Source organism: Prionailurus bengalensis, chromosome B4, assembly GCF_016509475.1.
Source record: "Prionailurus bengalensis isolate Pbe53 chromosome B4, Fcat_Pben_1.1_paternal_pri, whole genome shotgun sequence".
NCBI lineage: Eukaryota > Metazoa > Chordata > Mammalia > Carnivora > Felidae > Prionailurus > Prionailurus bengalensis.
The window spans coordinates 134,231,477-134,258,803 of record NC_057358.1 but is presented as its reverse complement, the minus strand read 5'-3'; the positions used below and the strand labels follow the sequence as shown (position 1 = coordinate 134,258,803).

Sequence of the window (27,327 nt, the reverse complement as noted above, 5' to 3'; positions counted from 1 at the left end):
GGTATTTTGTTATAGCAGCATGAGCAGAGTAATACAGATGTAGAGAAATTAGAGCCTTGCTAGTGGGAATGTAATATAACATACCCCTTGCGGAAGACGATTTGGCGATTCCTCAAAAAGCTCAACACAGAACTTACCATATGATCCAGCAATTCCATTTCTAGGTAGATACCCAAAGAAACTAAAGCAAGTTCTCAAAGAGATATTTGTACATATTTGTACATCATGTTCTTTGTAGCAGTATTCGTGATAACCAAAATGTGGGAAAAAACCTAAGCATCCATCAACAGATGAATGCAGAGATGAAATGTGGAATATACACATAACGAAATACTATTCAGCCTCAAAAGGAAGGCAATTCTGATACATGCTACAATATGATAAACCTTTAAGACATTGTGTTAAGTAAACTAGGTCAAACACAAAAGGACAAACATTATATAATTCCACTTATATGAGGTTCCTAGAATAGGCAAACTCAGAGAGACAGAAAGTGGAACAGAGGTTACCAGGGGCTGGGGGGAGAGAGCAATGGGGAGTTATTGTTTAATGGGCATAGAGTTTCTAGTTGGGACGATGAGAAAGTTCTGGAAAAGTTGGTGATGCTTAGACAACATAGTGAATGTATGAAATGCCACTAAATTGTACAAGGAAGATGGTAAATCTTATGCTATGTGTATTTCACCACAGTTTTTTAAAATTTGTAAAAAAAAAAATACAAAAACAACAACAAAAAAACGAGAGACTTAAAACTCAGGAAACGACCCGAGTGTCCTTCTCCAGGTGAAAGAGTAAGCAAAGTGTGGCACATCCATACAATGGAATGGACACGAAGGAGTCCACTATTCATACACAGGAGATCTTGGGTTAATCACAAACACGTTATGCTGAGCAAAAGAAGACAGCCTCAGAATATGGCACCCTGTATAGACTCCACTGTATAATGTTCTTGAAAAGACTACACTAGAGGGATGGAGAGCAAATCAGTGGTCACCAGAGGTTAGAGGTGAGGAGAGTGTGTTTATAGAGATAGCATGAGGGAGGTGTTTTGGGAGACGGGATTATTTTGCACTCCGTGGTGGTATATATACTCTCATCTGTATACATGTTGAAATTCAGAGAACTACCTACCAAGATGTTTAAAAAGCCAAGTTCATTTTTGAAAAATTTTTTAATGTGTATTTATTTTTGAAGAAGAGAGAGACAGAGCGTGAGCGGGGGAGGGGCAGAGAAAGAGGGAGACACAGAATCTGAAGTGGGCTCCAGGCTCTGAGCTGTTAGCACGGAGCCCAACACAGGGCTTGAATTCATGGACCATGAGATCATGACCTGACCCCAGGCGCTCCAAAAAGTCAAGTTCATTGTATGATAATTCAAAATAAAAAATAAATGAGGCACTCAGATAGACGGAGTGACCGGCGCAAGGTCACACAGCTCCTCAGTGATGGGCTGGCGTGTAGACCCAGGTTTACTCGTTCCAAGACTGCCTCGCCTTCACCGGCCCAAGTTGCCTCTCCGAGGGCCAGTGTGAGGGGAGAATGAGATAATGGAGTGAAAGCCCTTTGTAAATAGTTAAGGGCTATACAAATGTCAGGCTTCCCAGTTAATCAGGGAACCTAGCTGTTCCTCCAAGCCCCAATTTAATGAACAGCATTTATTATTATTGATCGGCATACTCAGTTTTGACCTTCGATATATGAAGAACTGAGGTTCTAAACAACAAAGCAAAGCAAACAAACAAAAAACAACAGGTGGTGTCTTCACTCCTTCCCTAAAGGGAAGAGAAGAGAGCTATAAAAAGGAATATCTCGCCACAGTTTAAAATAAAAAGGTTGTCAGGGTACCTAAGTGGCTCAGTTGACTGTGTGTCCAACTCTTGGTTTTGGCTCAGGTCATGATCCCAGGGTCATGGGATCAAGCCCTGAGTCCAGCTCAGTGCTGAGCATGGAGCCTGTTTAAGATTCTTTCTCTCTCTCCCTCTGCCCCTCTCCCTGGCTCATGCTCCCTGCACGGTGGCCAGGCCTCTGCAAGGGATGCGACAAGGTAGAATCATCATCACCAAAGACCAAGGCAGGGTGAGCTGAATCCTCGGAGTGGGGAAGGGGAGGAGCTGGGTGTCCCCCGTCGGGCTAGGGAGGAACACACCAGCTTTGGAGTCAGATGAATCCTGAATTAAATTTTGCCTCTGCCATTCCTTATGATGAGAACTTACACAGTCACTTAAGCTCTCTGAGCCTCAGTTTCCTGATCTGTCACAGGGGGCAGTAATAGCACTAACCTCATAGATTCTATTTTTGTGAAGATTAAATAGATGGTAAAGTTCCCATCTATGCCTAGCATATCAGTAAATACTGATACTAATAAACATTAACAATAGTTTCCAAGCTCTTAGACTCATATATAAAAAGATTATACAAAAATAATTCCAAAGTGAATCACAACTGTTACAGGGATGAGAAAAAATACTCACCTCTGTACCATCAGTTTAATGTTCTTTCCCAGTGGGCCACCAAATCCTGATCAGACAGTTAGCTTGGTAGGCATGAACAAAATAAAAGCAAGGGCAGTTCATTGGTTCATTCTTTTGTTTATTTATTCCACCAATGAAGGCCCCATGGTAGGTGCTGGAGATGCACGGGCAAACAGGACAGACTAAGGAGCTTTCTTGGAACTTCAGAACCAGGAGGGCAGACAGACTGTAAACAAGTAATCACAGAAGTGGCCAAGACAATTTAGATAAGCCTAAGTGCTATGGAGGCAAAAAAAATCGGTTGATGTATTAGAGTGAACTGGGTGGCCATTTCCACGGGGTGGCCAGGAAACCCTCCTTGGGAAGCTGATATAGTTCAGGCGAGTTCTAAGACTTGAAGAGGGCGGCCGTGCAGAGATGTCAGGGGGAGACCCAGGCCAAGACCACAGGGTAGGTGCTGACTCCCTCCAGAGTGGCTGGAACTCTGTGAACACCAGAAGGAACGACATTCTTTTTTAAAAATTTTTTTTCAAAGTTTATTTATGTATTTTGAGGAGAGAGACAGAGCACATGAGCGGGGGATGGACAGAGAGAGAGGAAGAGAGAATCCCAAGTAGGCTCCACAGTGCCAGTGCAGAGCCCAACATGGGGCTCGAACCCATGAACTGTGAGATCATGACCTGAGCCGAAGTCAAGAGCTGGACGTTTAACCTACTGGGCCACCCAGTTCCTCTGGGAATGGCATTTTTAAATGAGGTCGGGCAGGAGGGCAGGGGCCAAGTCACCTAGAGATGAGTCAGCCTGGGTGAGAAGTTTCAATTTTTCTTAAGTACAATGGGACGCCATGGGCAGGTTCTTTAAAGTTAGTTAGATGTTGAAAATATTTAAAATGATCAGGCTAAAATCTCCAAACTGAGGTTAGCTTTGCCAACGGGCTGCGAATAATCAAAATCTATTTGGCCAAGGCTGCCCCCTCTGCAGAGAGCAGGGGTGGGCACTGCCTACTTATGCTTCAGTGAGGCTCCAGTTTGGGGTTTCCATGATTAATCCCTTTTAGAAATCAACATATTATTTGTTCAGATATATTAATGACCTCAATCCCTTTACAGTCCATTCTTGCCTGCCTGGGACCCACTTTTCCTCTCTCTGCCCATCTGAAATCCCAGCTCTGATCTGTTCAGTGTTAATTTCAGTGGGCAATCTAATTTTCTTTATCACCTTTCATGGTATCCCTAGTTATACCATTTTTTTCCTTATCCCTATTTTAGAAGTAAGGAACTCAAGCTCAGAACCTTGTTCAGAGTCACCTCATGTGATGGTAGCAGAGTCGGGATTTTAACCTAAGCTCGTTTGATCTCTCACCATAGGAAGACACCGGGCATCAAAAAGGCCTCAGGTCGAAATCTGAATCGCTGTGTAAAAATACACAGATGATGCCGGATACTCAGGAGGACAGGGGCTATAAGGAAGCAAGAGGAGGTGCTTGCAAACTCAGATAAAGCAAGGAGAGAGACAAAGGCTCCAGAGCCTTATAGCTTCTGCCATCTTCATTGCAACACACAGCGGGTGGGTAATGAACGGAGCAAGATTGACAATGTAGCACAAGCAGCTAAATATAGTCTCAGGTGCCTCAGAGATGAGCTGGGGTGGGAGTGGAGACAAGGAGCCCCGCAACTGACTTTGTTCAAAAGCAAAGATCTGATGGGCGGAGCAAATAGGCTCCCCGCATCTATGAGAGCATTATGGAAGTGCTAAATCCTGGGGATAAACCTTCAACACGTTGAGTCACTGGTCTTCATAAATGGAACCTTCTGAGAACTGTAAACAGTTTAGTTGCTTAGGGGGCTCATTTCTTCCTTATTTCAAATGCAAGAGCAAACAACAAGAATACATGAAAACAGCTATATATGACCCAGCATTTAATCCGCCTAACTGAAATCCCATTTTTACATGTGGTATATATTTTTTTTATTTAAAAATTTTTAAAAATTTTTATTTATTTTTGAGAGAGAGAGAGAGAGCACGCAAGCTGGGGAGGGGCAGAGAGAGGGAGACACAATATTTTGAAGCTGGCTCCAGGCTCTGAGCTGCCAGCACAGAGCCCGAAACAGGGCTGGCATCCACAAACTGCGAGATCATGTCCTGAGCCAAAGTCGGATGCTCAACCGACTGAGCCACCCAGGCGCCCCTGCATGTTGTACGTATTTTTCTTTTTAATGTTGATTTATTCTTGAGAGAGAGAGACAGAACGTGAGTGGTAGAGGGGCATCGAAAGAGAGAGACACACAGAATCCAAAGCAGGCTCCAGGCTCTGAGATGTCAGCACAGAACCCGATACTGGGCTCAAACCCACAAACCGTCAGATCATGACCTGAAGTGAAGTCTGATGTTTGACCACCTGAGCCACCCAGGCGCCCCACATATTGTATATTTTTTTTTAAAGATTTTTGCAAGGCCCATGATGATTCAATTTCCTGTTGGCATCATGTAAGAAATGCTTTTCTGTGTTTCTTGGTTTTCACAGTTTTGAAAAATACCATTATTATTATATATTGTATATATGTATATACACATACATATACACACACACACACACACACGGTAATTATTATACCATTCTTATTAGTGTTAGGTTGTTTCTGTGTCTTTATACCTTTTAAGCAATTGTATTTTCAAGATGTTCTGATGTTCAGTGAGATTTAAACATTAGTGGAATACAAAGAGAAATGGTTGGCTGATGTAACTTCCTTCCTCCACTGTCTTTGCCATGTTCTCCAACAGCTGTAGACAAATGGAGATGCCTTCTGAAGACTCTTGACAATCTAGAAGACCTATGGGACATGAGCTTCATGAAAGAGCAGAATCTTCAGATACTCTAGAACTGGGCCCCCCTGAGTTAGTCTTTTTTTTTTTTTTCTTCAATATATGAAGTTTATTGTCAAATTGCTTTCCATACAACACCCAGGGCTCATCCCAAAAGGTGCCCTCCTCAATACCCATCACCCACCCCCCCAACCCCTCATCAACCCCCTGAGTTATTCTTTTATGATACTTTCTACTACCGCAGCTCCCGAATCTTGTAGGTGAGGGGATTAATGAACCCATTTCAACAATCCAGGCCTAGGCTGGCTTAAGGCCAATCTAGGCTCAAGGCCTAGACAGTGGGGGAAGAGGGAAGAGAGTGGATTTATGTGGAGCAAAACTGAAGTCAAAGAGATAAGACATGGCAGCCACACAGATACTGGGGATGAGGGCAAAAGTGGCATTAAAGACGACTTTAAAGTTTCTCACCTGTTTGACTAGATGGTAGTGTCTTTAAGCGAGATAGAGGCAATCCGTCGCAGGAAGAGGAGTTTGGCAAAAAATAGAATGTTTAATTATCAAGGCATCTCAAAAAAGTTTAGTTCTCCTGTAAGTATAGGCTGATAGGTTCTACTTTTGTGTAATGGATAGTTTCATGTCTCAGAATCCAAAACGTAGACACAATTAGTTTGAAAAATTGCTACTCTGAGGTTACTCTGACTAAAGGGGACACTTCGGTGAAAGCAATTGCGCTGTTGCAGACTTCACCATAGAGATCTCAAAATGTTCAGAGAAAAGAGGAAGCCTCCATGATGGGGGCCCGAAAGGGTGGCAGGGGCCTAGTCTGTATTCAGAGGAGCCTGGAGGGGGACCTGCCTCTCAGGGCCAGTTCTGAGGTGAGGGACTAGGAGCTTGACTGGATTGGGTGGGAGATATTCTTGGAAGGAGCACAGAAAGTCAAGCAAGGACAACTGAAGCTACAACACAGCCCTGGGATCAGTCCAAAGGACTTGTGTGAGGCTGTAAGGGGATGTGCAGAACCAGGATATGCTGCCATGCCGTTATAGGCTGCATGAGGCTCTGTGTACCATGCGGTGAAGGCCCAGTTTAGGGGACAGGACAGCAGGCCTACAAGAAGCCCAGGAAGGTGATCTAACAGTAGGTCGAAAACTGATCCAAATAGAAAAGAGGGAGCATCTAAATAAAATAATGTCATTACCCAGGGAATCGACTCTCTGGGTTCTGATTTGAAAAGAGCCTGATCAAAACATGGGACATGAACAAGGAATGGAAAAGATAGACAAAGGACTCTCAGAAGACTATTCTTTTGGCTGAGGAAAGGAGTAGAAAATGTCAGATGACATTACAATGAAATGATGAGCTTTTTAGGAATGTTTTAAGAGTGAATAAGGAGGGGCACCTGGGTAGCTCAGTCAGTTAAGCATCCAACTCTTGACTTCGGCTCAGGTCATGATCTCACATCTTCATGGGTTTGAGCCCCACATTGGGCTCTGTGATGGCAGCACAGAGCCTTCTTGGGACTCTCTCCCTCTGCCTTCCCCCACTCATGCTGTCTCTGTCTCTGTCAAAATAAATAAATGAAGTTATTTAAGAAAAAAGAGTGGACAGGGGCGCCTGGGTGGCGCAGTCGGTTGGGCGTCCGACTTCAGCCAGGTCACAATCTCACGGTCCGTGAGTTCGAGCCCCGCGTCAGGCTCTGGGCTGATGGCTCAGAGCCTGGAGCCTGTTTCCGATTCTGTGTCTCCCTCTCTCTCTGCCCCTCCCCCGTTCATGCTCTGTCTCTCTCTGTCCCCCCAAAAAATAAATAAACGTTGAAAAAAGAGTGGACTGGAACAAAAAATTAAAAATAGCACTACCCTAAGACCCAGCAATTGCACTACTAGGTATTTATCCAAGGGATGCAGGGGTGCTGTTTCGAAGGGGCACATGCACCCCCATGTTTATAGCAGCACTATCAACAATAGCCAAAGTATGGAAAGAGCTCAAATGTTCATCGATGGATGAATGGATAAAGAAGATGTGGTATATATACAATGGAGTATTACTCGACAATCAAAAAGAATGAAATCTTGCCATTTGCAACTATGTGGATGGAACTAGAGGGTATTATGCTAAGTGAAATTAGACAGAGAAACACAAATACCATATGACTTCACTCATATGAGGACTTTAACACACACAACAGATGAACATAAGGGAAAGGGAAGCAAAAAAAAAGAATATAAAAACAGGGAGGGGGACAAAACATAAGAGACTCTTAAATATGGAGAACAAACAGAGGGTTACTGGAGGGTTTGTGGGAGGGGGGATGGGCTCAATGGGGAAGGGGCATTAAGGAATCTACTCCTGAAATCACTGTTGCACTGTATGTTAATTTGGATGTAAAATTAAAAAAAAATTAAAATTTAAAAAGAGTGGATAAGGAAAAGTTGTGGGGATGAGAGGGGATAATATTGAGAGTTGAGAACCAAATTGCTGACTGATTTTTCTAGCACAGCAGACACTGAAAGGATGTTGGAGAGTTCATAGCAACACCAGGCATGATGGGGAGTTGGGCTCAGAAAACAGGCAGCAGCTGGGATCCCAGCCAACATTATGCCACAGAACCAGTTTGGGAAGGTGCTGGCTGTTGAGGCCGTTCAACACTGGGTGTCATAACCCATTCTGCCACCTGCACTGGGCCCTGGGTGCTGCCGGTGCTGCTGCCCACGGCCGTAATGGATGGCGGGGTGCATGTCTCTAGTGAAGGTTAGGTAACCTCCCTGGTTCCAGCTGCAAGGAAATTGGAGGAGCCAGGAACTGGGAGGTTCAAAGTCTATGATGGGAAATGAATTCTGCTTTCTTCAAGGTGGGGAATTTCTCAACCAGTGGAAGGGGCATCAGACCAAATTAAAGATTCACTTTGGTTTGTAGCCAAGAGACAAATGACAGTATGACCAGTTGGAGGGAACTGCAATCATCTTACTTATTTTTAAATTTTATTTTAGAGAGAGAGCACGTGCGAGTGGGAGAGAGGGGCAGAAGGAGAGAGAGAGTCTTAAGCAGGCTCTGCGCTCAGCACGGAGCTCAACACAGGGCTTGATCCCACGACCCCAGGATCATGACCTGAGCCCAAATCGAGAGTCAGACGCTCAACTGACTGAGCCATCCAGGTGCCCCTGCAATCATTTTAGAGAAAAATGAAGAGGACCTAGACTCCATCCCTGGGAGTGGGAATGGAGAAGAGGGTACAGGTTTTAGTGAGAGCACATCTGTGGAATGAATAGTGTTTAATGGTTAATTAGACACGGGGGCAAAGAAGAGGAGAGCATCTAAAATGCTTTTTGAATGACTGTGGCTTCAGGAATTGGATGAGTGGCAATGCCATTAACCGGGAGAGGTCATCCAGGAGGAGGGTTATGTTTTGGGAAAATGGAAGGAAAGCCATCGTTGACCTGTTGAGTTTGAAGTGCCGGTGAGACACACAGCCAGGGATAGACAATGGACACATTTGGATACCACTATCCTAAAGACAGTTAACTATGCAGTGGTGTGCTGGTAACAACAGGCTCTCCACGGAAAGGAAGCTCTGATTTGTAGCATTTCCCAATTCCTGTGGTGTAAACACACCCACTATGGCCAATTTCAAACTACCAACATGAGGTTACCAAAAGTGGATCTGGGAAGACATGCGCACAGACCGGTCTCAGGAGCCCACTGGAGGGTCTGGCCCGCTATTGTGACTCCAGGTGAGGATGCCGTCTCTCAGACAAAGCAAAACTTCAAGAATGGAATCTTCAGGGCAGACTGAGATAGAGGAGCCCTTCCAAGGCATAGGAGTTGAGAGAAGGAAAACCAAGAGAGAATGGGCACTGCAAGATCAAGCCCACGTCTGAGCCCTGTGGAGCTCTCCAGAATTAAGTTCCATATTCATTCGTTTTCCCAGGATCCTCCGGCTAGACTATGAGCTCTTTGAGGGGAGAGATTTAGTCTAATGCGGCTGTGTCCTCTAGGCTGGCACACAACAGGCACTCAGCAGTAACATCACTAATATCTCAGGGAAGGTTCATGTCCACCAGTTTCACGAGGCAACACAAGAATAACGAGATGTCCGTTGCAAGATGTTTTGGCTCAAGGTAGGGAAAAAAACTCCTTAGCAAGTCTTGAAGTAGACACCTCTTGTGTTGTCTGTCTCCCATTCTTCTGGGAACGGCTACCCTCCATTCCGATGGGGGTTCTCAAGGCAGTCACTGTTGTCCACACGAACGTGCCCATTGGTCCAGGTATGGGCCCCTGACCCAGTTGGGATTTGGGGAATTTGAGCTTGGAGTGAGTCCCTCTCACGTACGTAGCAGCTGTGGGAGAAGAGGTGGCAGTGTTGGCACTGTTTTCCTGCCATAGGAGGGGAGTCCTCGGAGAGGCAGAGAATCCCAGCAGTGCCTCCCTGGTTCCATTCATTCTCGGGTCCAACCGCATCCTTAGCCCTTTCTTCTGTTGTATTACATAGCCTCATACCCGCCAGTTAAGTTTCCCTTACCTAAGCAGAAGCTGGATCTCTGTACTCTGCAGCCTAGGGTACTAATTAATACTCAAGCCGATCTCCCCAGATATGTAATGTCATCTGTGTGAAAAGCAATGTGTTCGCTATTGAACTATTCACACAGTTTGAGCACTTGAAAGGGGTTTAGAAGAGGATGCTTCTGCTGAGGGAGATGGTCCTAAATTAACAGCCAACAGTAGCAGCTACCTCCTTGTGAGTGCTTGCTGTGTGCCTGGTGCTGTTAGCTGAGCAAGGTGGGTTTGATCCAGGTTCATTAAGACCTCAAAGTTCTTAATAACTAAGCTAGATATTCTTAAACTTAAAAAAAATTTTTTTGGGGGGCGCCTGGGTGGCTCAGTTAAGCATCCGACTTCAACTCAGGTCGTGATCTCATGGTCTGTGGGTTTGAGCCCCACGTTGGGCTCTGTGCTGACAGCTCAGAGCCTGAAGCCTGCTTCAGATTGTGTGTCTCCCTCTCTCTCTCTACCCCTCCCCTGATCATGCTGTGTCAGTCTCTCTCAAAAATAAACAATAAACATTAAAAAAGTTTAAGAAATTTTTTAATGTTTATTCATCTTTGAGAGAGAGAATGAGCGGGGGAGGGGCAGAGAGAGAGAATCTGAAGCAGGCTCCAGGCCCCGATGCGGGGCTTGAACTCAGGGAGTGTGAGATCATGACCTGAGCTGAAGTCGGATGCTCAACTGACTGAACCACCCAGGCGCCCCTAGATATTCTTAAACTTTTTACTCTAAAGATCCCTAGATGATCTTAAAAATTGAAGACCTCAAAGAATTTTTGTTTTTGTGAGTAAATATCTACACTTACCATAATGGAATGTAAACCAAGAAATTAAAAAGATTAAAAGAACAAAAACCATCACATGTTAACAAATATTTTTATTAAAAGCCACTATTTTTCAAAACAAAACAAATTAAAGAGTGGCATGATTTTACACTCTGCATATCTCTTTTATATCTAATAGAAGACAGCTGGATTCTCATGCCTGCTTCTTCATTCAGTGTGTTACTTTGGTTGAAGTTTGTAAGGAAAAGCTGGCCTCATACAGACATGTAGTGGAAAAGGAACTTCATGAAATCTCCTGAAAGAGTCCAGGAACCCCCAGGAGTCCTCAGACCCTTGTTTGAGAACCGCTACAGTAAACTCGACTTTCTCAGCTAAAGACTACATGATCACCACTGAATTAGTTTTAGAACTGGCAATTCCTTCATCGCCAAGCCTTTTTTGTTTAATCTCTGCCCAACACGGGGCGTAAACTCATGACCCCAACCAAGATGGAGTTGCATGCTCTACTGACTGAGCCAGTCAGGCGTCCCCATGGCTAAGACATTTTGAACAAATTACAAAAGATGGTGGTGACAGAGGCAACTTTTTCGATTCCATTCTAAGTGACACCAATTTTCAACTTGAGCCTACAAATTATTCTTTCGCCAGCCAAAATTACGTATTAGATTTTTTCAGGTTTATTTTTCTAAACTAAGAAGAGAAAGCAACATGTCACACATGGTCAAAGTTAACATTTGTATAGTGGTTTTACATTTTACAAAGCCTCTTTCTGTGCGCATATGATGCCTTTTAGCCGTTCTAAAGGGAAAGGAAGAGCAGAGATGACCTACCCAAGGCTGCCATCAGCGAGCGGGCTGTGGATCGGGATCCCTGGTGACCAAGCGGCAGACTCACAGGACAACTCTGCTCTAATGAACAAACATGTCACTTTCAAAAGCTGGCTTTCCAGCCTTTATGTTCACTTTTTTCACATACACAAGAGACAGCATCTATTCTAGAATCCAACTGGATTTTATTTGACACAGAATACAATATGGCTGCAGGAATAGCAAACTGAAAAGACAAAGGAGAAAAGACACAGTTCTATCTAATTTATACTTAAGTAACAGGAGGGCAAGTCATTAAATGAATAACAGAACAGTTGAGCTCGATGGAAGAATTTTCTTTCTAGTGCCCATACCTGAAAGACAAAGTATATCATTTTATTAATTCCTTAGTAATTTCCTGTTTGAGGCTATAAAATCTGCTAAAAACACATGAGGAAATGTGATGAAAACCTTCTCTGTCCCTTTCATTTTGTCCTTTGTAACATTTTACCTACTACCGCCTTCTTTAAAAAAAAATTTTTTTTAATGTTTATTATTTATTTTTGAAAGCGAGAGAGACAGAGCACAAGTAGAGGAGGGGTACAGAGAGAGGGAGACATAGAATTCAAAGCAGGATCCAGGCTCTGAGCTGTCAGCACAGAGCCTGACATAGGGCTTGAACCCATGAACCGTGAGATCATGACCTGAGTTGGATGCTTAACCGACTGAGCCACCCAGGTACTCCTACCTACTATCCCCTTCTTAGTGATGGTCCCTCCATGGGACTCACCTATACCCACCTGACTCTCCCAGTCACCAGATATGCTGGGCAGTATTAGGGAAGCAAGAGGGAAAAGTAGGAGCCGGTGGCTATGAAAGGGAACTGTCCTGTTGGCTCCAGTCAGCGGCTCAGACACCCCTGAGCACTCGGCCTCCCTTCCGCTTGCATGCTATTTTCACTTCAACTCTGCTAACTCAGGCAAATACAGGGAATAGTCATTGAACAGCCTTCAATTTCAAAATCTATCACCACGTCCAATTTCCGGCCTGATCACATTCAGAAAGAGAACTGTAGAGAGGTATGGATTTCAGGTAGTTTCTGATTTCCCCAAAAGCCAAAATTTGGCTCTAACAAGATTATAAAAATAAACAGGGCTGGGAAATTTCTTCTACATATAAGTGGATTTCTTGAACAAAAATCCTTCCTTGTTGTCTTACTCAATCTTTGTCCTGTTTTTTTTTTTTTTTTTTTAATGTTTTTTATTCATTTTTAAGAGAGACAGAGACAGAGTGTGAACAGGGGAGGGGCAGAGAGAGAGGGAGACACAGAATCCAAAGCAGCTCCAGGCTCTGAGCTGTCAGCGTAGAGCCCGATGTGGGGCTTGACCCCACGTACCTTGAAATCATGACCTGAGCAGAAGCTAGATGCTTAACCAACTGAGCCACCCAGGGGCCTCTGTCCTGGTTCTTTCTGAATAGTTAGCCTCTGATTAAAATACTTTGATACATGGGTGGACCCCAGGGCAGTGAAATTCTGGGTTGTGGCTTCGATCAGCCCAAAGGACTACTAGATCTTTTTTGCATTTCCACAAGAAATCCACTTGAATACTGTCTAGAAAAAAGTTGTGCCAAATTCCATACAGGGTAGAGCTCCAGTGTTTGTTAGTGGACTGGAGAGCAACCCAGAAGTTGTCCATCAGATTAAAGAATGCCGCAACTTGTTCCCTAGGAATTTGTTTTCCCAATGTACCGTTAACTGCGGGATAAAGTGGTGCTGTCAGAGCCCAACATGAGGAATTCTTCACACACAGGGCCCCCCTTCTAGGCTCAGTCCTGGGAATATTCCATGGGAAACATGGGACAGTTGTGGTCCAAAACGGAATTCGGAGCCTGCTCCAGGGCAGAGCCAGTTATGAAGGCCTCTTCAGAACGTAGAAAAGTTCCTTGATAGATATGACTTCATGGTTTTACACAGAATGCAAGCTCCCTAAGGAGGGGGAAGGACTGTCTCATATGTTTTTACATCTTACACATTATGTAGCATACATGCTGAATGAAGAACAATGGTAGGAGTTAAACACTGAGTATTTGACAGGTTTCTTAAAAAATGAACATGCATTGGGTAAGAGTTCCAAAATTCTTTACCAAATAAATAAGTCTAAAAGCAAAATATCTGTACCAATAACGGATTTCTAAACATTTAACAAAGTAAAGAATCCCAATTTTTGTTTTATAAATCTCATTATATCCTGTTAATCAAAACTCATATTTAGGGGCGCCTGGGTGGCGCAGTCGGTTAAGCGTCCGACTTCAGCCAGGTCACGATCTTGCGGTCCGTGAGTTCGAGCCCCGCGTCGGGCTCTGGGCTGATGGCTCAGAGCCTGGAGCCTGCTTCCGATTCTGTGTCTCCCTCTCTCTCTGCCCCTCCCCCGTTCATGCTCTGTCTCTCTCTGTCCCAAAAATAAATAAAAAACGTTGAAAAAAAAAAATTTAAAAACAAAAAAAAACAAAAAAACCCCCAAAAACTCATGTTTAAATAAAAATCCCCTTTCTCATAAAAAATTTGATAAAGAAAAGGATCAAAAACTCAACAGTAACAAAAAAGGGCAATTCACAGAAAAAGAGGCATAAAAACATGATAAGTAGCCCAATCTCACTCAAAATTCAGAAAAGGCAACTGAATACTAGTTTTCAACTATCAGACTAGTGAAGGTGGAAAAGTGCCATAATAGAGCGTTGACAGGAAATGGAGAAGGGGGCATTCTGTTGCATTGTTTAGAGGGAGCGTCAATTAGAATGCATTCTTGGGAAAGGAAAATCTGACAATATCAAAAATAAAAAATGGGGGGGGGTGCTTGGGTGGCTTACTTGGGTAAGCATCAACTTTGGCTCAGGTCATGATTTTCTGGTTCGTGAGTTCGAGCCTCACGTTGAACTCTGACTTTGTGCTGTTAGTGCAGAGCCCGCTTCAGATCCTCTGTTCCCCTCTCTCTGCATCCCCCCCGACCCCAGCTTGCTGTCTCTCTCTCAAAACTAAATGAACATTAAAAAAAATGTTTTTTAAATAAAAAAAAAATAAACAAGGTACACATTCTTTACCCAGAAAGTCCTCTTTTAGGAACTACTGCTATAAATATACACGCACATATTCACAAAGATTCATGTGTAAGGATGTTCATCCCTACATACTAACAGTGAAAAATTTGAAACCCAAATGTCTATCAACGGGAACTGATTAAATAAACTATGGTACATCAACATAAAAAAATGCAACCATCAGAAAGGATATATGTGGATATAGAAAAACTAACTCTAAAATGTATGAAATGAAAAAGCAAGGTGAATTACTATGTAGGATGCTCATATTTATATTAAAATTATACATGTATATCTACCCGTGTACATGCAAGCATGTGTGTGGATAGTCAGAAGTACTAAGAAGCTGACGGTCACCTGTGAGACTGGGATTAGGAGTCTAAGGTGGGAAACTAATTTTTTCTGGTATGCCCTCTTGACTATTTGAATTTTAAGAAATCTACCATGTCATGTTTTATTTATATAATAATTTAGTCGATATAACCGTAAATACTATATCAGAATTAATCAGCATGAGATAAACCAATGAAACAGGATCGGTGGATGTAATTCTAGCCCAAAGGAAAGATACCTGACATTGGTGAGCCCCTGGATCCTTATTATGGATGTGATTCTGGAAATATTTAATAGTTAGCAGATTCTCCTATATTCTACTTTCACAGACCCTGGGAGATGGCACACTCTAGGATGCCACACCTTTGTGCGTTTTCCTCACAGATGAGTCCTTGCTTAATCAAAAGTTAGTCTGTAAACAAGGTATGTTTCATGTGTCCATCTTCTGAGACTATGCGCCCTCCAGCCTGGGGTGAGTCAAAGAAGGGCACGGACCATAAAACCCAGTCTTACAACGTCAAAACAGCCAGAGACACCTACTTTTGGAATTCCCACTCTCTGTTGTCCAACGGACACACCTGCCGTGTTTTGAGCCAGCGAGAGATGCAGTGGAAGTGAAAAGCATGCTGGAAGAAAAGACACATTTTATTAAAAATCATCCTGTGCGGGCTTGGCCATCCACTGATAATACATCTCAGGGGCACTGGAGTGGTGACACACGGGGCTGGAGAGCAATGGGAGACAACAACGGGAGGCAAAAGGTCAACAACTGCTTACGCCGTGGTCAGGTACAGGCCATGTTCACTGAAACATCTGTTAAAAATGTTGTAACCACTAAAAGAAGAAACTACTTAGGAAGCACGGTACATGGTCTACCGGTATGCTCTCTCCCCTTCCCTTAAGGGAAGGTGGAATGTGGCCTCCTGGTCTTATTTGGATATAAGGGAAGGCTCCTACTTTCCTGTACTTTCCTCAGACACAAGCCGGGAGCCCTTGAGCACAGGCAGATTTGAAACTTCCCCCTGCGTGGTCCCCAACTGCCCCTCCCCCATCTTGGAGAATGGGAACCCCGGGGGCAGCGTCTTCTCCTCAGCCTGGGGTAGCACGCTGCCACTGCCACTGCCACCCACCCAGAGCTGAGACAGGCACTTCCCCAATCTTCCCACACCCAGCTCAACTCTGTTCCAAGGATCTCATTTCCAGATTTGTTCAAAGATGTACTGATATTACAATAGCTCAGTACTCAGGAAGCCTTTAAGGGGTGAGGCATGTCCTTTTAAAAAGGAATGAGATAGAAAATTAGGGTAAAAGGAAGCATGATGACGGACAAACTGCATACAAGCAGCTAAAGGAGCATCAAATGGCTTATTTCGTGATCGAGGCAAGAAGTAAAACGGCAAGACTACTAAGAAAGCTGGTAACTGACAGAGAGCTATGAGGCGGCTTTCAGGTTTGGGGGAAAGAAAAAGCTGCACGCAGTGGGTTAATGACATGTAGACACTAACCACACCACCACCGCCTGGACCTTTGCTCTCCTCCCTCCCCGGGAGCAGAGTGGTAAGACGGCAGCAGCAGGTGTGGTTTCCTCTCGTCTGTGAGGGGCTGGCTCAGGTGGGGGACAGGGGAGTAATGTGGGCACCGCAACAAAATAACGAAAACTTTCACAAACTTGATTTAATAGCAGCCTTGAAATCTGGTCAGCAAGGCTACCAAAACATGCATGGAACTTCAAGAAGAGTCACTGAGTGGATTATTATCACGTGTGTTGTCTTCTGACAAAGACAAGAACAGAATTCAGTACCTAAAAGTGGAACCCACAGCTGGTACGCTACGGATGCTCAACAGGACAAATACTTTCCCAGAGTGAGAGCTTTCACGCCATCCCTTTCGCACAACTCCCTGACTCTCACGCAGCTCTTTGTAAAAGAGAACAAAATTTCTAAAGAGCAGAAGGCTGAGGCATTTTTCTCAATGACCAGGTGGCAGGGACACCTAAGAGTATTCAAGACCCCTCTCTCCATGTCCCCCCTCCCCCGTCAGGCATCGGGTCCCTGTACGCTGCAGCTACCGCAGAAGATGGAGGGAAAGAGGCTGTGAGGCAGGTGACAGCAATCGCTGGACCACCTGGTCCCAACTTTCTTCCTGTTCATGACCTAAGGTCTGCTCATGGGTGTGTTTAGCAGTCTTAAAGTACGCTGACCAGTGCTTTACACTTTACAGAAGATGCTAACACGTATCACCTAACTGGAGCCTCAGAGCCATCGGGACAGGTATTATTACCTTCATCGTGCAGACAGGGAAGCGAAACGCAGACAAATCGCGGGACTTGCCAATTCACGGAGCTGGCGAGAAGACCCAGAACTAGAAGCCAGCATTAGTCCGAAGGTTTCTGCCGCACCATGCCAGCTCTCCCTTATGGCAGGCTCCCTGAGCTAGGCTCTCTGTAGCCAAATTTAAGGGCAACTTCACTCCCTTTTCCTTCCACCAAAAAAATAACATGGCTTTTAGTACATGCCTGAATGTCAGGCAGAGCAAGGAACCAGATTATGTTTTCTTTATCCCCATAAACAACAAAGGCGTCCCCTGGCCACTACAGGCTACTGTGAAACTCCTCAAAGGGCCCTGGCAGAATTCAGAAGGTGCACCTCAAGGCACGGGGCTTGGGGGAGCGGGGAGGGGAGAGCCTCAGCCTGATGGGGAAAAGCACTGACAGCTGCCATCTGCTCAGTAACCACCAACACCCCAAATTTGTATTTATATGTATTTATTCAACAAATAACTTATGTCTACTATGTGGCAGAAGAAAATCATTTCATCCTGTTTATAACTCTGTGCCTACATGAGGGAGCCCAGGCTTAGGGATGTCAAATACCTTGCTTGGAAGTCACTTAGCAAGTGAGTCCAGGACAGGGAATGGGGGTCTGACTCCAGAGACTCTTAGGCCTGTGCCATGCTGGGAGCTGAAGTTCCTCTGTCCCCTTGGCACAGGAGGCTCGGACAGGACAATTTTAGCTCCCGTGACTAGGACTATATGGCTCTACAGATGAATGTTTAACACATGCTAGAAATAACATATTTGATGCTGTTATCGTTCACAGCTGTCACACCATGGAAGGCTGTACATTCTGTCCAATGATGCTGGACAAAACATTTCTGGCATGAGCCATGTTAAAACAAAATCCTAACTTAGTACATTTGCCATACTTTAAAACACACGCAGGCCCTTGAATATCAATTTATTCACCAAACTTAGTTCCACAAGGTATCTAGCACTTTAAAGAAAAAAAGAATCTGTTCGGAAGGTAAGGATTTCTACCAACAGGAGAATATTCCAAACACAGCCACAGGCTTTGAAGGCAATTCCCAAAGATGAATCCCCAAAGCGCTAACAAAAGTGGGTCCACTTTATAATTAAGACAATATGGTGCCCCTGCAATAAGTAGTAATTTTTCATCTGTAACAGGTGAATAGTACAAAGATTTAAAATCTTTTTTATTATTTGTATACCTTTTGGGAGAAAGGTGGGCTAGTCATTTTTTTCCTAGTTATTTTCAAGACTGGCAAAGCAGGAAAAGTAGTAATATGTTTACATGCCATGCTGATAGGGAAAGATGTTTCCTTACATTACAGACTCCCCACGCAACAGTGCACTCTTCCGAAGTAGCAGACGCCTGGTTAGCTTGACATTCTATGCCTGCGGGAAGAAGAACGACAGGATCACTGGACCTCAGGAGCAACGACCCTTCAGTCCATAGCAGCCCTCCCTGCACAATTACAAAAGGACATGATTTGGGTGGGGGCGAGGGTGGTACAAACCTGAACAAAATCTCAAGTGGTTAACTAGTTATAATTGTTTTTGAATGAGTACAAAAAAGGGGTGAAGCACAGAAGGCAGAGATGTGACCTAACAGTTTGCTCTGCAATGATTTCCCATCCTTGTTCACAGACTGAGTTATGAAGGAAAAGGCGCATTTAGTTCTCACCATAACCTGACCTGTCCAAATAAAAGTGATTACTCCTAATTTGGGAAATTTAGTAAATTCTTAAAGCTACCTCGTAATTCTGCCTGTTGTGAGAACTGGCATCTTCTCCCTACTCTCGGCAGATGCTGTCTCGCAGGCCCTCACAACAAGAAGGCATAGCTGGGCAACAAGCTTCAGTCCCTAGAGGGGTCAGGCAGACGTGTGAACTGGGACAGAAGCAAAATAAAGGAGAGAGAAGAGGCCTGTGGCAAACCGTAGCATATGCTATGTGAAAGCAGCAAAACTCAAAAGTCTTTAAAACACTGTGAAGCAAAGCAAATCTGTAAGGCCAATGGGTTAGAGATTTGGGGCACACGACTTGGTGATGCTTACTACCTCGGAGGTGATTTTGTCTGGTGACTACATAGAGCAAACTACAGCAAATATACCCAAGTACCAATTTCATAGAAGGGGAAGGGAGGGGAAGTGAAATAGAATACAAATCTGAGATCAAGAACTGATGAGTAAAACTCTACTGGGGATAAATATTCAAGGAACAAGAATTACTAATGTATCATTTGCGGTCTCTGAAGGTGGTAACTAAATGGAATCTCCCATTTGAAGAGTAAAAAGGTTCAGGAAAGACTGCTTAATAGGAGACAATTACTTCAAACTTCCATCGGTGGAAAACAGTAAAACTGTAGGCAAATAATGCTGAGATTTGAATGGGTATATTTGGTCTTAGGGGAAGAGATATACCATATGGGTTTTTCTCCACCCTTCAAAAATATGAAAGGCAAAGGATCTAAAATCACAGAACTTCCTCCTGCTATCCACATTCACCCTAAAGACAGTAACTGGATTTTCCCTCTGATAGGACTGGACAATCTAGGATCTGTGCAGTATATTCAAGGATTTACTGGTGCTGTGACTGCACTACCATATTCAAAAGGAGAGAAAATAAAATCTGATGTTCTTCAAGTTGGATCCTCTCACTTAGATGAGAACAATGTATTATGAAATCAGCTGAATAAGAGGCAAAATTATTTAAATAAATAACAACTGTTTCCAAGTACATTATCATGTTTAAATTTCTCCAGGTCAAGGTATTTTTATTTTTATTTTTATTTTTTTTAAATGTTTTATTTATTTTTGAGACAGAGAGAGACAGAGCATGAACAGGGGAGGGGCAGAGAGAGAGGGAGACACAGAATCCGAAGCAGGCTCCAGGCTCTGATCTGTCAGCACAGAGCCTGATGTGGGGCTCGAACCCACGAACCGTGAGATCATGACCTGAGCTGAAGTCGGACGCTTAACCGACTGAGCCACCCAGGCGCCCCCAGGTCAAGGTATTTTTAAGGGACTCTGTCTTTCTATGCCAAGTCCAAAGTACTCTTGGTACTTGAATAAGCAAACAAAACCCATTTCTACAGAGAAAATGGGGAGCAAATACATATGTATTCTTTACCTGACAATTCCTAACAAAGAACAAAAATATATAGGAGGAAGAGGATTGCAATTTAGAATGCCAAATAAGAATGGATATGGCATGGGAAATTACTAAATATGAGTGTAAAATGTTCTCGAATAGGAAATGTTCTGGAGCTGTTGGTGCAGAGTGAGTAGAGGAGTTGAGTAGTTCATTTAAACAGGGAAACTAACTGTTTACTGTCAGCCTAGAGCAGACAATCAAGCAGCACATAATAGGTTCCTGTCATACCCCTGCAAAGACAGAAGCTTACTGCATGTGATACATAAAGCTTAGGGACTTTTAAGCTTCAATACAAGAGCATTACCACCAAAGGACTGCTAGGGAAGCAAAGGCTTCATCTTGGACAGATTTCACACTTTCAAAACAGGCATGGACATGTGGTTTAGGAAGAGGCTAACTTCTCACAGCAAAGGCTGGGTCTAAGCCCTTCTGGACGCCCTTTTCATCTGGAACAAAATTACCTGAGGTAATGGAGAAAATAACACCTAGCAGACTGTGTATTTTTGGAACCAAGAAACGGAGCAATGTAAAATAAATACAAAGCTGTAAGAGGGCAGCAGTATCAATTTTGACTCAAAAGAGGAAGTCTTCAGACCAAGAATGCTTTATGGAAGAATCCAACCGGGGCACAGCCACAATCACTCTTATTTATTTACAGCTGTATATATAATCATTCATTTAATGCCACACTTTATTAGAAAATGGCCATTGCTAAATCAAGATTCTTATTTTCAGCTTTAACAAAAAGTCCTTTTACAAGGATCATAATCCATTTATTTTCTAATGGAAGACAAGCCCAGTTGTAGCTACCAGATTACTCTTTAGTGTTTGTAATAAACAAAAGGGATGTTTCTTTTTTTTTTTTTTTTAATTTTTTTTTTCAACGTTTATTTATTTTTGGGACAGAGAGAGACAGAGCATGAACGAGGGAGGGGCAGAGAGAGAGGGAGACACAGAATCGGAAACAGGCTCCAGGCTCTGAGCCATCAGCCCAGAGCCCGACGCGGGGCTCGAACTCACGGACTGCGAGATCGTGACCTGGCTGAAGTCGGACGCTTAACCGACTGCGCCACCCAGGCGCCAAAAAGGGATGTTTCTTAAGGGTAAAGGCTTGATCTCAGTCACTGTTTTCATCTTATCAAAATGCCCAGGATATGAGTATTCACTGAATGAATAAAAGACATGACTTGAAAACAGGTTCTTCAGTCTAGAGAATAATCTGATGGTTACTAGAGGGGAGGAGAGTGGGAAGATGAGTTAAATAGGTGATGAGGATTGAGGAGTTTACTTGTCATGATGAGCACAGGGTGATGTATAGAACTGTTGAATCACTATATTGTCACCTGAAACTAACAGAACACTGCGTATTAACTAACTGGAATTAAAATAAAAAACTTAAAAATATTTAAAAAAATAATAAACTTCTCAATTAAAAAAAAAAGACATGACTTAAACACACTTTCATAATTTTTTGTTATAAGAGTTTAATATTCTCAGGCACCTGGCTGACTCAGTTGGTAGAGCATGTGACCCTTAATCGCAGGGTCATGAGTTCAAGACCCACATTAGGTATGGAGCTTACTTAAGAAAAAAAAAAAAAAAAAAAAGAGTTTCATATTCTACTGCTTCATCTAACATTTAAAATAAATGATAAAGCCAGTAGGTATCTAACTGAAGACCTACACTGATCCCTCAAATGTTCCACTCTAAGTCAGAATATCAGTGGCCTTTGTCTGTTGTGGTCCTCCCAAGAAGTACATTCTCTTGCATCCAGAAAGACACAAAATGACTTAAATACAGAAAAAAAACAAAAACAGTGTTATTTGAAATCATTAACTATTAATAGAAGAGAGCCCAAAGAAAATAAAATTTGCTTTGGGCACAACTACTTGTGAAAATGCACAGCAACAAAATTGGCAAACATATAATCAAAGACCCCACCCAAACACATTTAAAACTGTGCATGTGTTTCTCCGTGATGGGTTCCTTCTATCTATATTAAACATCATGGTAGCTGCTATCTACTGTTGTGTGAGAAGGTAAACAGGGTCAAAACTCAAAGAAACCAAGGGCAATAAACTACCACACATGTTACTTGACTGGTGCTTTCCAAGTTGCAACAATCACACACTATTCCCCTACTTTGTATTTTTATTATTCATAGAGCAAGTATTTAGTGAGAACCTATTATGCACTGGACACTATGCTAGATGCTGCGATTTAGCAGTAAATGATCAAGAACTAACTAAATTAAATAGCTACTACAAAGGAAACTATAGGAGGTGGTTGGAATATTATCAGAACTGTCGTAGCCTGTGTATATGTAAGTATGGTTAGGAAAACATTTCTGAGCAAGTTTAAGGGGAGATCTAAAGACCAACTATGGATTAGTTCTGCATTTCCCAATAAAGTAACCGCTAGCTTCATGTGGCTACTGAACACTTGATATGTGGCTAGTCTGAAATGAGATGTGCTCGAAGTGTAAAATACATTTCAAAGACTTAGTACCAAAAAAAAAAAAAGTAAAATAGTTCACTTTAAAATATTACTTACATATTGAAATGAAAATATTCTGGATATAGCAGGATAAATAAGTACAAATCATCTGTTTCTTTTTATTTTAATGTGGGTACCAGAAAATTTTAAATTATGTATGTACTTGGCATTTGTGGCTCATATTTAGACTGGAGACTAACGGGTTAGACAAAGGTAGTGGGGAGAAGAGGGAGAATATTCCAGGCAGAGGGAACAGGATATGTAAGGGCTCTAAAAGAGAGCATGGACACTTCAAGAATGAAAAGTAAGCCAGAGAAACTACCATAGTGAGCAGGAGAGTGGTACAAGATGAAGCTGGAGACGAGGTGAGTGATTTTCAAACTCTAAGTGCCTATAATTTCAACTTGAGAAAGGTGAAATTTCTTTGCTTGTATCAGATCTCACTAACAGACCATTTTAGTACCTGGATGAAAAAGTAACCTCGGCTGTTCCTGACATGATCAATATTCTCGCTCCTATTACTATAAGGACACTTAGCCCATCAACAGCTATAATCAAATCCACCATGTATTGGCTACTATGTGTGATGGAATCTGTAGGAGATTTAAACAGAATTTCTTTAGTGCAATTAGTTGCCTATTTAGATGTTGGCAGCAATGTTCTCTAAACTTTGGGGCTAACATTGAATTCCTTACTTCTTTGGCTTCTTTTCTTTATAAATCTTGCCAAGCAAAAACTAGCTTTGATAGAATATTTTAGCTCAAAGTTTATTTTCTCCCTTTCACTATTTTTGCCTTTGAGTCTGGGTATGAGATCGGAAATATAGAGGAATAATCTACAGTGCCTCTGTGTCCACAATTCATTCTAAATGTGTGCTTGCCATCTTTAGATTGAGTAGATTTATTCTGAGAGATGAGTATGCCTCCAGGATATCGTTAAATCTACTCTATTTCAAACCTACCAATGGACTAGATGCAGAAGACACCAAGTGTTCTGACTGTGCTTTCTATCTCCTTGTGAAGAAAAAAACTGGTCACATCAAGATAGGCACAATCTCTGTAACCTTCTCAATCTCCTCCCATCCTCCTCCAATTACTTACAAAGATCCATGATGTGGTTCCTGCAGATGGCACAGTTATCAACCACAATATCCCAGGCCCAGAGAGCTACTGCATTCCACTGCAAAGAGAAAAAGGGGGGAACAATACACTCTCCTTGTAACACAGGCACGCACACTCTTAGGATTGCACACTGCGGCTGCAGTTAACCCAGAGCTACAAAGACCACCAAACACAAGAGTTTGGGGATATTACATTACTCTTATTTTATCAGAGGGCAACAGCAGGCTACACGTATGCTCACCCGTTCTCCAAAAGGTTGAGTATATGAACACAGAAATTAAGGAGTCATCTTTATTTTTTCCTACAGCTTAAAATAATTTAATCGACAATATCAATGTAAGAGATGAGGAATAATTTTTAAGTGCCTGTTTTAGGTTTAATAAGCCCAAACTCGAATTTCTGTACAGGTTTCTCCTGAAGAGCTCAATTTCTGCATAGATCAGTATCTGCTTTTCAAGGCAACTTTGCAAGCTCGAGGAGGGAGGTGAAAGCTAGGAACAGAATGAACTAAGATGATGATTGGATCATAAAATGGGTAATCGTGGGATAAGCTGGATAACTAATTACCCAGTGTCAGTACACAGAACAAGGTCATCACTTAAATCTCACAAGATTATTTCACAACGAACTCTAGAATTCACGAGAATTTTGTCTAGGTCCAACCGTCAAATAAACTGATGTTCTCACCGCTTACATGCTCAGACTCATATTTAGTTAAGATAATTCCAATCAAGAGCTTATCTAAAAGCACTATTTAAGTAATTCAACCTTTTGGCTTCTGCAATTATAAAGATTCCCAAACTCCCTTTTCATCCACTAATTTGGTGCCACTTCCAAAACCTTCAGCTCTTTCAAACCCAATTCTCTGTGTCTAGTTAAACTTCTCCAGCACTTTTCAGCCGACACCTTCAACTTGAAGGAAAAAAAAAAAAAAAAAAAACCATTTCTATTCTTCAATATGGCTGCTGGCTGTAACTGAGCATGCAGTGCCCACAATGAAACACCAAAAAGCACTGGGAGGGGGAATATTGTCAGTGTTCAGCCAGATGTTCCAGGAATAACATTTTCCCTATTTCAGAGTCTTCATTTGAACAGATTTATTTTATATTATGTGGGAATCGGTACTTTTCTCCCCAACTGTTGGCAAACCCACTGTAAGGCATTTCATGCAAAAACACACGTTCCACGTTTTTGCTTCCCCACTTTCACCCGGTCGTTCGCCACTAGTACTCAACCCTTCCTAAATGACACAACGTTTGGGCTCGCATTTTCTAACAAATTCCACCATGCTTTTTTTTTTTTTTTTTTTTTGGACAGAGGGATTCTGGATTATCACCACAGGACTGGGGCGGCTGTATGACTAACCAACAGACCTCTTAGAAGAACCAAGAGTTGTTAGAATGGCGACACTTTAACTCGGAGGGGACGAAGGCTAGAGAGAGGGCTAAGGGAGGCCTCGATTAGTCGAGGAACGGTTTGGGGTCCCTCAGAGTCAGAGAGACCCCGAGCTTCGGGAAGGGGCGGGGCAAGGAGATCACCAGCCGGGCTCCTCAGAGGCCTCCAATGCGGTAGGAACTCAGGTCCCGGCTTTCGCCGCACTGCCCCCATCCTCCACCCACCGCATCGCTCCGACTCCCCCTTCTATCCACCCCACCCACTCCTCCCCACCCCTCCACCCCTCCACCCCTCCACCCCTCCAGTGACAGCTCAGGCGCTTGGCTCCCTTAGCCAAGTCGCAACCCCGAGCATCTCAATAAGCACATCCGTGATTGGTCCCTCAGACTCCAGGCGAAACCAATACTGCCACTGGCAGTGGGCCGCAGTCACGCCGATCAACTCTAAGACCCGCCCCCCAGCTTCCTTTTCTGGTACCCGGTCCCAGGAACGCCCTGCAATGAAGCCCTTTCCTCCGCGCCTTGGTCATCCTCGGGCCTGCCAGCCAGATCCGCGCCTCTCTAGCTTCCCTGAGGAAGGCGCTGGCGAGACCCAACCTTTTTCACTTCAAAGCGCTTCTTGCCCGCGCCGCTGTTGGTGCCGCTCGGGGTATCCACATCCATCGCTGCCGCCATTTTGGAAACACACGGTCTGTCGTCCGGCCACTGCGCCTGCGCATCAGCGCACGCCTGGCTCTCCCCCCTCACCCCCCCTCCCGCCCTGGCGCCTCCTCCCGCACCCCTCCCCTTACTGGCGCGCGAGGGGCGTGTGGGGGCGGAGTATGTGGCCACGCCCCTTAAAGGCGCTGGCGCAGGTCCCTCCCTCCCCTCCCACCCCCCGGCCCCTGCGTCGGCTGTGGAAGAGGCGGTGGCTGGGGCGGGGCCGGGCGGGGTCGAGCCGACGTGCTCGAGAGGGCTAGAAGCGCTCGAGAGACTACCTCTCGTCGTCTTCCCGCGGGAAGCCCCCGGCCTCACTCCCTCAGCTGGGGCGGCGGCCGCTTCCTCCGCTTCGGCCGCGACCTGCCGCCCCGGCCCCGCCCCGGCTTCCCCGCCGCCGCCGCCGCAGCGCTCCAGTGCTGGCTGGTGTTCCGCAGCGTTCCGCCGGGGAAGGGTCGAGGGTGGGCGCCCCGCCTTCTGCTGCCGAAACCGGGACCCCGTGGTGTCGCAGGTCCCGACCCACTTCCGAGCCAGGCCCGACGTGCAGCCTCCCTGGGAGAGCCGGGCCCAGGCACCGTTTGGTTCCTGATTCCAGTTCGGGAAATGCTCAGGCTTCGACGGGGAGACGGGATCTCCCCGAATGACCTGTCCAGGGCCCCACTGTGCAGGCATTCTCCAGTCCTGCCTTAACCTGCCCACCCGAAAAAGGCGGAGGAGGCTTAGGAGCCTGGGAGATGCCATCTCCAGCCTGCCCGAAACGCCAGTCCGTGCTAGAATGGCCTTTGGTTCAAGTACACGGTTTCAACTTCACACACTTGAACACATCTCTCCCATTCCTCAGTTGGTCATCTAACAATGGGGACTTTTCTCCCTGTTTTCGGTCCTCTTTCGGCTTCTTGCTCTGTAGTCACAACTGCAGTCGCTGTACGTCTTGAAGTGTGTGTGTGTGTGTGTGTGTGTGTGTGTGTGTGTGGCATTTGACCATTTATTCTTACGGGACCTTCCTTTATAGCCAAAGCACCTGTACTTTACGTCACCTTCCCATTTCTAGACCCAGCCCCTCCTTTTAGAATCTCTAACGATGCAGAGGTACGACTCCGCTAGATCCCTCTTAAATCTTGTATTGGCTTATTTGAAATCTCACATTTTCTCTTAAAAGAAAATTGGAAGGTAATAAAATGTGTTGACTGCATTGCCAAACCGGAAGGACTGTGATTTGTTTCCTTGTCTTAGTCATAAACAGGAACAACAAATCCGTGAAAACCATAGCTTTAGCTAGACTCGGAAAGAGAAAAATTGTGTGAGACCTTAAAAC

General features: G+C 44.1%; 1 protein-coding gene across 1 annotated transcript; it reads right to left on the bottom strand.

Annotated features, from left to right (window-relative positions):
• Nucleotides 1–11,270: 11,270 nt before the first annotated feature.
• Nucleotides 11,271–26,045, bottom strand: RBX1 (ring-box 1). The gene is made up of 5 exons (XM_043562704.1): nucleotides 25,914–26,045; nucleotides 23,902–23,980; nucleotides 18,475–18,545; nucleotides 15,392–15,477; nucleotides 11,271–11,796 (listed from the first exon to the last, which is right to left on the bottom strand). Exons 1-5 carry the CDS (start codon nucleotides 25,989–25,991, stop codon nucleotides 11,784–11,786), a joined length of 327 nt encoding a protein of 108 aa, XP_043418639.1. The 5' UTR covers nucleotides 25,992–26,045; the 3' UTR covers nucleotides 11,271–11,783.
• Between the last annotated feature and the right edge of the window lie 1,282 nt (nucleotides 26,046–27,327).